This window comes from Xenopus laevis, chromosome 9_10L (assembly GCF_017654675.1).
Source record: "Xenopus laevis strain J_2021 chromosome 9_10L, Xenopus_laevis_v10.1, whole genome shotgun sequence".
In the NCBI taxonomy this organism is placed as follows: domain Eukaryota; kingdom Metazoa; phylum Chordata; class Amphibia; order Anura; family Pipidae; genus Xenopus; species Xenopus laevis.
In genome coordinates this window covers 129969861-129982341 of record NC_054387.1, presented here as the reverse complement: position 1 = coordinate 129982341, position 12481 = coordinate 129969861, and the positions used below count along the sequence as shown (strand labels likewise).

Here is a 12481-nt window from a genome sequence, read left to right as displayed (position 1 = left end):
TGGAGACTCTTTCTAGGTGAGATGCCAGATTTGCATTCCTTATGGAAGTGCAGTGAAAAACCAGAGATTACAAGTGCCACCAAATTTTAGAAATATATGCTGTGCTGATCATTATTTCTTCTCTACAGTTGTCTATAAGGGCTGTGCAACTGATACTCTGTGTGACAGCTTAATACTCAAGGTCAAGACTCTAGGCAAGGGCACAGCCGAATGCTGTAACACCTTCATGTGCAACCAGTGAACACGCCACCAGTTGGCTGCAATGCTTCAGACTGAAATGCATCATTCTACAGAAATACAAGTGCGGATATCACCTTATCAACTCCAGATTTGGCTCAGTAAATTAAAACTTACAGGGAAGAGACACTATTTGTTTATTCAGTCCCTGAATCAGGCAGAATTGAAATTGTACTGGATTTAAATAACTGCTTACAGCCTGCACCTTGTGCTCATACCCCTTTCTTCTTTAGACTGTAAGCTCTGCTGGGCAGGGCCTTCTTTATCTCCTGTATCTGCCAGTCATTATGTGTAATCTGAATGTTCATCCTTTTATTGTTCCGCACTGCAGAATATGTTGGTGCTTTTTAGCATTATAATAAAATGAAAGCATAATAATGAAAGGTTGGCAGGACTTTTCTTGGTGAGGACCAAGTATCAGAGTGGGGGTGCTTAGTTTAATCATTTGTGGATATTTGGATGAGTTCATCAGAACAATCATGGCTACTCCCGCTCAAATAAACACAATTCTGCATGAATATTCATAAAATGTAAGTAGACTTTGCACATTTCTTTTTAATTTATTGTTCATCGTGTACCACTGAGAGGGTAATAATGGGCACACAATTGACAGTTTTGGTGTCTTACAGAGCCGGGATCATTTGGAACACAATCTGAATGAGGTTTGGGCTTTTTTGTATTTTCTCCCACAGCCAAAAACACTTTAGTGAGTTCATTGGCTCTTGGTGAGGGACCTTAGATTGTGAGCTCCAATGAGGAAAGGACTGATGCAAAATGTGTTTTTATTGGGTTACCCATCATATGTATCATATGCAAAGTTTCCCATCTTTTGTATGTTGTATGGACTGTTATAAACTCTTGTTTTCTATAGCAGCCTGTTACTATTGCTCACATATAATAAGGGTAGTTTGGACCCAAGCAATAGGGTTTCCACCTGTCCGGTTTTTAGAGTCAAAACTGCCTGCCCGGATTCCCAAATTAGGAAAACCAGGCAGGATTCCCTACGACCGACGCATTGATCGGCCAATCGGTCGCCACGTCATAACCCCACTCCGATGTCATGACCCGTCCCCTACAGCATCACAGCTCCACCCCCAATTGTGCCTAGGTCCCGCCCCTTCCTGGATTCAACCGGGCCAAAACGTGGCAACCCTACCTAGCAACCAGATCGGTGAACACTGGAGAGCTGCTGAATAAAAAGCAAAAAAAAAAAAACCTAAAAAAAAAAACAAATAATTACAAATGAAAACCAATTCATCACTCTTACATCCTACTAAAAGCTAACTTGGTGGTGAACAAACCCTTTAAGTGTTTCAAATGACTCGAATCAGCAAATTGTCATCTGTGTGAGTTATCTGTTGGCTTTATTATAATGAGCAGGATATCCTGCTGTGTCTTATAGATTCACAGATCCCATGGGTAAGATGTCATGCATCTGTATCTCTAACTCATATAGGTATGTCTTCTCTGTATATCTCCCCTAACATCCAGTGATGATGCCACTCTTCTTAATATACAGGTAAGTGTTTTTCCTTCCTACACAAACACTTGATGTCCTCCAAGACTTGAAACATAGCTCCGATCCAGCTAGAAAGCTGCAGTGGTAGAAGATGAAGAAATGAATGGAAATGTGTCTCCTGAATGATGAATATCTGGGCTTATTTATATATATATGCAGGTCAGTTCTGGAGTGAGAGTTAAAGGAAGGAATTTAGTGCTAAAGAAAAGATCTCAGATGTGGTTGAGGGTCTTCCTTCTTAAGTAGCATTCTGGGCAACAAGTACAGTTCAAGGACTTTGCTAGGAAGGGCTTACAACATAGAGCAAGGTCAATCAGCTGTAGAGAGAGTTGAGTAGGGCAGAGAAGGTCTAATTCTCAATAGCCCAAGTCCACAAGACAAAATATAAAGGAACAGACACAATGGGCCATTTTTGTTCTCCTACTATTGGTCTTTTCTGCCCGGGATTCAAGGTGTATAAAATAGGATTCTAGAAGTTGTAAAGGTTAAAGTTTGTAGGCTGGATATCCCTTATTTATATTGTTGCTGTATAACATACAACCATGGGTGATGTGAATGGGATCCGTTATCCGGAAACCCGTTACCCAGAAAGCTCCAGATTACGGAACGGCTGTCTCCCATAGACTCCATTGTAAGCGAATAATTCAAATTTCTAAAGATTTCCTTTTCCTCTGTAATAATAAAACAGTTGCTTGTACTTGATCCCAACTAAGATATAATTAATCCTTATTGGAAGCAAAACCAGCCTATTGGGTTTATTTAAAGTTTATATGATTTCTTTGGTAGACAAAGTATGGAGATCCAAATTACAGAAAGATCCATTTTCCAGAAAACCCCATGTACCGAAAATTCTGGATAGCAGGTCCCATAACTGTTTCTCTATTGAATGGAGGCTTTGGATTTTCTACATCACTCTTGTCTAAACTCAGCAAATCCAGTTACATTAAAGGGATACTGTCATGGAAAAACATGTTTTTTTCAAAATGAATCAGTAAATAGTGCTGCTCCAGCAGAATTCTGCACTGAAATCCATTTTTCAAAAAAGCAAACAGATTTTGTTATATTCAATTTTGAAATCTGACATGGGGCTAGACATATTGTCAATTTCCCAGCTGCCTCTAGTCGTGTGACTTGTGCTCTGCTAAACTCCAATCACTCTTTACTGCTGTACTACTAAGTTGGAGTGATATAACCCCCTCCCTCAGCAGCCTAACAACAGAACAATGGGAAGGTAACCAGATAACAGCTCCCTAACAAAAGATAACAGCTGCCTGGTAGATCTAAGAACAGAACTTAATAGTAAAAGCCTTAAAAGTAAAAGTCCCACTGAGACTGATTCAGTTACATTAAGTAGGAGAAATAACAGCTTGCCAGAAAGTAATTCCATCCTAAAGTGCAGGCACAAGTCACATGACTGGGGGCAGCTGGGAAATGTCAGATTTCATAATTGAATATAAAAAATTCTGTTTGCTCTATTGAGAAATGGATTTCAGTGCAGAATTCTGCTGGAGCAGCACTATTATTAACTGATGTGGTTTGGAAAAAACATGTTTTTCTATGACAGTATCCCTTTAACATTTCAGCTTGGAGTGATAGGAGTTGGGAGGTACCCCATGAATAAGCAATCACTTCATGACTATCCATATCTGCACTGTGTGACTTGTCTGGCTACTGTCCTGCCCCTTAGGCTAATTGCCCAACTCTTTCCCATGCAGATGACATTGGCTTCTGGTGGAGTTTCTCAGACAGATATAGGGGCTTCCCAATGAAGTGTTGTGACAATCAGGACACCTGCCTTACTGTCAAGCACCCCTATACCATTTATAAAATAGCAATTAGCAGCTCAGACATTATTTAAAAGAATAACAAAGCCTGAAGCTTCAGCTAGAGAAGGGTTTGTTTATATGGATCTCATTATCTCCTGGGCATGTCAGTTTCCTCCCACACACATAATGCTATTTAAATTAATGCATTTGATAGTTACCTTAGAGTGGGAGCTCTGCTGGTGCAGGGACAATTATGAAGTGCTGTGCAACAGGTCCGTGCCATATAAATAAAAAAAAGAAACATTCTGCACACACAAGAAGTGAAGTACTCCAACTTTACTATGTATGAGCTATTCTGTACAGTGCCATTTTTTTTTATATTTATATATTTTTTTTGCTATACAGGTGAGTACAAGTCATTCACCACCAATGCAACGTGCCAACTTCTGAAAGACCAGACCAAACCGAAGCAGATTGTCCTTTCTTTTCACACAAACTTCTGCAATGAGTGAAGGCCACACAGGTCCTATATTTCTGGTAATGGTGACGAGAGGACCATCACACATCCATGCATTTTTGATCAAATTAATACACTCTTTTCTTCATTATAAGGCTATCCAATATGGCTGAATTCCCTTCAGTTGGAGACCCATTTTGTATGAGGTTGGTATGTGGCTCCCCATAATGCTGCCAGCTAATGGAATATCTCATCCAAGTGACCCTATGGTGCCTCTCTAAAGAAGAGAGATGAGTCCTCTTTCCTAGGTTACACCCCAGGAAATTAGAAACAACCTATTGTGTGATTTGTTGAATGAGGTCTGAGGACCTTCAGACGTGTATAAATATAATCTCCCCCCAGTATTCTAGTTCATCTAGAACAGACAGAAGATTCCTCATAAAGGGAAGAGCAAAAGTCCACCCTTGAGGTACAGACAAAGGCCTCTGGAAATGGTCTGAACTACAAAAGTCAAGAAGAAACTTAATATGGGTTGGGGAGCAAGTCTAAGTCTATGACTGACACCAGGGTTGGACTGGTTCCGCACCCTGCACTTTTTTTCTGCTGTGCCCGCCATTGTGCATCGTGATGGGGGGCGGCACGTTGGCGGGGATGCGGGCCAGAGGGGGGCCCTGAGGCAGCACCCCCGATGGGCCCCCCAGACCGACCCTGACTGACACATTGGCCAACATTAGAATCATTTGGTGGCTGGCTTACAGTAGGGGAAGCAAGAGATCTTCAACTCAAGCAACAGGCCAGGGCAAAAGCTACATTTACTCGCAAACTGCCATGCATTCAGCATCAAAATTGACAAATCACTTAATTTGAAACTTTTTTTTGTAAATTAATGAATTAGTTCCAGGCCATGTTGTCATGTTTCCTGTAATGAAAACTCTTCATGGACTGAGGCTGATATTTCTGGTATGGAAGGTTGAAGTTGGAGACTGCTGGGTGCCATTGCCAAGCTTGGATGTGGTATCTACAGAAGATAAGGTGGTTGGATGAAGGGTGTTATTAGGCGGGCTTGATGAGATGGTTGGTGGATGCCAGGTGGGGGACATGTTGCTTGTAGTAGGGTATCCTGCAGTAGTCATCTGGTGCTCTGTGTATCTATTACAACTGGTAACTATGACCACAATCACAAGTATAACCATAAGCCCCAATATCAGTATTCTATGGTTCTGGAAGACAGGGAGGAAATGTGTAAGAGATGGTGGGCATGTACCAAAACATCACTTTTATGGCATTTGTATTGTATGAGTGTTTGTTTATGGCATGAAGTATCTACTGAGAGAACTTATATCTTCTATGATGTGTCTTCTTCTCAACAACTTGGCCCTTCCACTGAGGTACAAGACATCATGGAGCTAGAACATGAATATGCAACAGTTTCTATGAAGGATCCTTATATGACAACTAACACAGCTAATGCCCAGGAAGTCACGTTGGCGTGTGTTTCCATGACATTCAGGTTTGCTCATGTGCATGTAAGAGATATTGTATAGAGCAGAGACTGACATGCATCTGTGTATTTAGGGGTAGTGTTTCCATAGGGCATAACTGATTCTGTTTCCCACTGGAAATTGAACTATTTGGGTTTTCCAACACCGAAAGGGAATGAAATCTCTATTATATGTTTCCCACAGCTTCAAATACCAATGATAAGTTCTGCAGCTTTCTCTGTTCGCATAGGGAGCGGACATAGAGAAATCCCCAAAGTACCTGATGCATGTATTGAACCTGGGACTCCATGAATAACAGGATTGGGGCATGCAGACAGAGCATTTTCCCTAATATCACCTGTTATTGTTAACCCAACCATTAGGCCATCCCACAATGCCCCCATAGCAGGGTTGGCCTTAGGCGGATTGGATGGTTTGGGTTCAATCGGGCCTTTGCTCATTGGGCTCCACACCAGCGACCAAGCACATCAGAATCTTTCTTCATGAGTTGTGTAGTTACTGTGCTCAGTGTATAATGTATTAGTTTTTCTAGTATACACTGCATTTCACTGTATATTATGGTTTTCTAGGGTTGCCACCTTTTTTTGTGAGCAAAAATGGGAAGGGGGCAGGCCGATGATGTTGGGGGAGGGCCGATGATGTCATGGGTGGGTGATGTGGGGAGATGGGGTGTGTGATGTCAGGGGTGTGATTGATGACATGGCGATCAGAGATTGGCCTGTCCTGTTTTCCTAATTTTCTGGGCAGCCCTTCCAAAAACCGAACTGTCCTGGTGAAATCCGGACAGGTGGCAACCCTATGGTGGTCGTACCAGAAGCTCTCATTATATAATCTGATTAGTATACAGGACCCACACTACTCTTATTGTAGAACAAGTTAGTGATGCAATTAGCCGTTTTTCTTATATTACAATGAGCTGACAACACCATGGACCAAGCGTAGGTTGAAAAGGATGAGAGTTAGATAGAACTAAAAGGGTAGAATTAATGGGGAGTGAATATGGGGGTAGAATAAGCAATGAAATAGAAGAAAAGTTAAATGATGAAAGGTGGAAGGAGTGAGAATTTCAAGAAAAGAAGGAAAGCAGAGTAGACATCTTGCTTTCCTTTTTTCTGTAACGCTTGTCATGAAATGTTTGAGGGCCACAACCATGGAACTCTTGGATGACAGATTGTGCCATGAGGTGCTGGAGGCCAATGGAACAAGGGAGGGAGGTGAAACTGCAGGGACCACCCGCAGGTGTATTCCCGGATCCCATTAGGTGGAGGTGCTGCCAGGAAAAGAACTTCCCAGTACCTTTAACTTAGCAAAGGGGCCTCAGGATCTGCATTGGATGTTGGTAAGAAGGTACAACCGTTGCACCAGGGGGTGTTACACTTACATATAGAGATAATTATGTGATTTTATTCTTCGTTATGTGACACTGGACCAGAGTAGAAATAATGTGGAGGAAGAGAATCAAGGGTTAATAAAGAGAAGGCACCTGATACACCAATTACCTTTAAGAAGCCAGTGATGCTGCGACTGGATCTTTCCTTTAAGGAAAAGAAAAACAAACTGAAAGTTATATTTAAAGTCGATTTAAAGGGTAAATACACAGCCTTTTCCACCTGTAAAATTGGCATCCCCACTGTGGCATCCCAGGGTGGGTGTATAATGGATTCACCTATTGCCCCCAGTCATGCCCTCTCTCTATTTCTATCTATGAGCTTGTGTCCAAGAGATACATTTAAGGGGGTCTCTGGGGCAGGATCTATTAAGGTTATATCACTTAAATATAAAAAATCCCAAAAATACTCTGGGATGTACCGTCGAATCATGTTTTTCCACCCCCCACTTTTGACCCAACTGCTATTATGCAGCCTGCCCCCTTATTCCCCAGTAACACCAGTGATCCCCGTCCATCCAACGGCGTAACTAGATGTAATTGGGCCCACAGCAAATTCATTTTAGGGCCCTTAAACATATCCAGAGCTTGTCCTGTTTTACCAATATATGTTGAAATTGCTCATTAATTAGGGTATCATTGTGCCCCCTATACCTCCCGGGCCCCCCAGCAGCCGCAGGGTCTGCTTCCCCTGTAGTTAAGCCCCTTGTCCATCTGAATTTTTATTTCTCTTCTCGTATTTTCCAGATTCGCTAGGATTCATGTCACAGCCCAGTCCATATAACAGAACCTATAAACCCATGTCAGTCTAATGGATAACGGGAAGCAAAGTAGGAAATGAGAAGCAAACTTACCAACATGGGGTTTCCAATGGGAACTGGCCAAAATAAGAAACAGTTCAGATTATTTCATGGTTAAATAACAGTGTAAATAGCAGAAGAAACATAAATAACAGAAGAAATATAATCTACATAGTAACATAGTGTTAAATATTGGGTATTGGAAAAATGGTTATATTCCAGTATTGATTAAGTTTGAATATGTTTCATTTGTGCACTCATGACTTGTCATTCACACATCCTTCACACATTGGTTCCCATACTCTATTTATTCCCTAAATCAAATGGATTAGGTTACAGGAAACGTATGGAATGTCTTATGGGTAGGCTGGGGGAGGTGTATCTCACAGATTTTGAATAAATTCCTGAACAAAGAGAAGTTCGCTCTCACACTGGACACAGACACACACACAGACACACACTGACTCTCACATAATACAGACATACACAAAACCTTTATACAACATATTGATACATACATATTATTTTGGTAAGCTGTCAATAGAGCATTTGACTGGCTAGGTATCTGTTAATTTGTATGTATTTTCTGTAACACATTTTCTACACATTAAATATATTTAAATATCACCTTGGTGAGTTGTGTTTATCGACCATAGAACTTATACAAATTATTAATAAGACAATAGTTTCTAACAGATGGCGAGCCTAGTCAGATTATAGACCTGGACACTACACATATACACATTCTGTCAGCTTCAAAAGGGGGACAGGAGGGTGTAGCTGAACTAAAGCTTCCAGATGTCTATATGAGTAAAAGAACCTAGAAGTATTTTGTGTAAGTATTACAGGCATTGACATAATTGCGGACGGAGTGAGAAAGATTCTGCTTTCCGGTGAGTATGGATTTTCTTGATAATTTGGCTAATAAGAGCAAATTCAAGTTTGATATCCCTCATAGTGTTATGTCTGATGCAGAGATATGGTCAGATCTGTATACTCAATGTATGAATGCTAATGTGTTGGTAGACAGAAAAGATATTTCATTTTCCAGATTGAAACATAAAATCCAGAATGTAATGCTATTAGTGAAAACGTTTAATACTTTAATGTGCTCAGAGAGGAAGGAAAATGATGCAGGAAAGATTATTACTCCAGATAAGAGAGAAGTAGAATGTGACAGAGTTAGCAATGATTGTCTGGCTAAGGAAATTTCTAAGCATGAACTTAGACTGTCAGAAATAGAGTCAGTTTTGCAAAGGAATAACCAGGTTTCGGTTATTACAAAGGAACAGAGATCCATGTTGGTTCCGGATCTCAATAATTCAGAATAAGACTATGACAGGGCAAAACTGCAATTAAAAATTAATAAACAGTTATTTAAAATTGTGAAAGAGATTCCACATTTCAACCCCAAGTTAAATGTCCTCATGATTTCTGATCTATTTGAATCTCATATAGAGAAATATGATTTAAGTGAGGAACAAAAAAACAAAGTGTTTAAACTTTGGGTGCCAATACAGATTTCCAATAGGTTATCAATACCAGTGACTGAGCCAGGGATTGATATAGACGGGAATCTAATATATGGCTCTAGAAGGGAGAGGCTTTTGCTACTTAATTATATAATTAATGGAGAAGAGTTTTTTAACACTGCACTGCTTAATGATCTGAAGACCTCCATAGACGATGACCCCTTTGTGTTTATGGGTATATTTGAGCAAGCGTACAGGCTGGTTATGGGTATTGGTGAAGATCAAGTTCCTGAAGAAATGGTGAGAGTTTTTGTAAAGAACTTTCAATACCTAGATACAGGAGCTGTTGTCCGTGCTTCAATGTTTAACACTCTTACAGAGGCAGCCACTTACATTGATAAGTATAGGAGACATCTTGTACTGCAGAGCTCAGACCCCTCAAACAAACATGTGATCAGGGAAATATGCCAGTTACGTAAAGCCAAAACACAGAATTATAAATATTCTACTTGTAATTTCTGTCATCGTTTTGGGCATTATGAAAAAAGGGGCTATAGAATGAAACGTTTAAAACGGAAAATATATCATACTGATAAAAATTCCGGGCTGATAAATGAGGAAGTTCAGGCAAAGCAACTAGATGCACAGAATGGCCACTCCCAATGTCCCATAGACAGACCAGTCTGTCCTTACAAAAGACCTAGGGCTGAAGACAAAAGGAGTTACTCTTTGTTAATGAAAACAAGGAATAATTACTGAATAGGGCTAGAGAAATGTTAGTACTTATTCTTTAAAGGTTGGAGAAAGTGTGAGTAAATAAATATGATTGGATACAATTTTTAAGAAAGTAATATTTACATGGAAATATGCAGTAATGATCGTAATGTGTTTTACTGTATAGCAGGAAAAGTGAAGTTTAATATGTATTAACTGTTTTATACTGTAGAATATCTTCTACTCCCAACTCGCTCTTTAGACAAATGCCAGTTTAAGATTATTAAATAGCTATTTTGTCAGTGGAATTATAAATATCAATATTGTATCATGATTTATTGTCTAGCTTAAACTGTATCTATATGCAGTATGGGTTCTGTAGAGCTATATTTTGTATATAGCCTAAACATTAGAAGGTAACTTTTTATAATTTATAACCAAATGTTGTATTGGTTATAAGAAAGACTGGGAAGATTTAAAGGAAATCCAGTGAGCAAGTTGAGAATGATTTTTTGTAAGTTTCAAATCAATTTGGTGCATTGTGGCACCAGCACTGTTTTCCTGTCTGGATTCCAATCTACCCACCCCCATCCTTGGGTGTCAAGTTATGGTTTTTTTTAACCAGAACAAAGAGGATATTTTGCTTCCACTGATCTAAATATTTTAAATAGTAATATCCATAGAACTTCAAGTGGGACTGATGTTGATGTTTTATAATCAAATCAGATTCACAAATGTTTAGATGTTGACTTGGTTTTTCCCAAATTATAAATTTATACATTGAATATTCTAAATTGTAAGATTTGGCTCTAAAGAGCATACTAGTAATACTCAGGTTACACCACTGAGTGATTTACATAACTGTTCAACCAGAACATGGTGTTTATGTAATGAACATATGTCTACAGTATAAAAGGGGGGCAGATAGACAAATCTTATTTCCTAAATACTGCATTATATTTCCATGTAAATTGCTAATAAATTTAGGGACACTAATTACAGTGATTTTTTGGTATATTTGCAAATGATGCAATTATTTCACTTACCTTTGCTGAATAAGTACAGAGCTAAAAGATTAAATACATCTTAGTATATAATGGGATTTGTATGTTTCACATGTTTTCACATAAAAATATAACAAATTTAAGTGTGAGGCAGGAAGCATTGGAACAAAAGCATTTGATAGTGGGATTCACAAGAAAGTAAAGGCTAAAGCTTAGACCCTGAGTTATTTGTAACAGGATATGTAAATGTTGGAAAGATACATTTCATGAAGGACTAAAGAATTTTGAGACCAGTAACTTTTTGTTTGTTAAATGAAATGTGCTCTAACTTGTTATGATTATTGTAGAATCTGGATTCCTTTTCCACATTAAAGCATCATGGATAAAGAGGATATAAAGGAGAAGCTTTCTTGTAGTACATAATGGGGGAAAGCATGCATGATATGTAGATTGGTGTGAAAATTATTTTTACATTGGAAAATGTAAAGACTAACATGAGCATGTTTGCATGGTAGTAATGTAATAAACTCTAATATCAACTAATTTGGTCTTAGTTGACTACACTATGCATAACTTTTATTTTTTTAGGTGCACATACGGAAATCCTGCGCAGGTCAATGAATTGGCAATTTTTTTTAAACATACATGATAACGTACGTATTGATATGATTAGGCTAAGGGAAAAAATTTAAAGAGTACTCTATATACATCTTATAAACCTTTGATAGTTTGGATTATTATATGACCTGGCCAGTCATGTGATAAAATATTTGAAACTGTCAAAGATATATTGTAAGATGTATATGTTTAATAACCATGGAAATGATGAATATGGATCCATTATATTATTAATAATAACTATAAAGATTATGAACTGTAAATATATAAGTTTAGGTTTGGTTGGTTATTGTTGTGATATATGAATTCAAGCTCAGAATTGTTTTTTTATTCATAACAGGGAAAAAGTAATGTCCATGAGCCTTTGTTCTGAAATTGTCAGAAATCTAACCTATAGTACCATACTACTGTAGTAATAATATCATAGTAGTCAAAACCTTGAAGTGGTTTCCTGCAGAGATGAGTAGTTCAGCAAGGGATTAGATCATTTAAGTACGAAATGTATCTAGAAAGATAGTTTTATAGAAATGTCATCCTTGAGGTATATTTTTAAGTTGTGTTATTTGAACAACGGTCAACTTTAATGCAGACAGGATTTATTAAAGCATGGGGCAAATGCTGGGAATAGCATTTTATTTGAACATACAACTCCTATATCATACATGGATATCATTTAAGTGTTCTTGAGGGTACATTTAACTGTGACTGATGTTTAAGGTGGTCTACAAAATGGAATACACTTATTTTGACTTTGTACAGTTATTTGCTTTAATAACCGATATCTGATTTATTAGTTGGATAACTTTGGTTTTAAGAATGTCTTGAACAGATGGGTTTTGGGATCAAATGACATGAGGTCACATAGTTGACCTTTGATAATTAAAGCTCATGAGAACGGTGGGACATATGTTTTTTTTTTTTATGATACTGTTCTGAATTAGTTTGGACTCCATTCTTATAAACATTATGGAAAACAAGAAGACCTCAAGATAACAGAAAAGTGCT

At 38.5% G+C, this 12481-nt stretch overlaps 1 protein-coding gene across 4 annotated transcripts in view; it reads right to left on the bottom strand.

Moving 5' to 3' along the window:
• Positions 1-3843: 3843 nt before the first annotated feature.
• Positions 3844-12481, bottom strand: part of LOC121398348 — a 53748-nt gene continuing 45110 nt past the window's right edge. For all 4 annotated transcript variants that reach the window (XM_041577532.1, XM_041577530.1, XM_041577533.1 and 1 more), the window contains 3 exons: positions 7723-7745; positions 6981-7016; positions 3844-5199 (listed from right to left, as the gene is read on the bottom strand). In XM_041577532.1, coding sequence (XP_041433466.1) covers positions 4915-5199; positions 6981-7016; positions 7723-7745 — 344 coding nt within the window. In that variant the 3' untranslated portion in view covers positions 3844-4914. The remainder of the gene's footprint in view (positions 5200-6980; positions 7017-7722; positions 7746-12481) is intronic.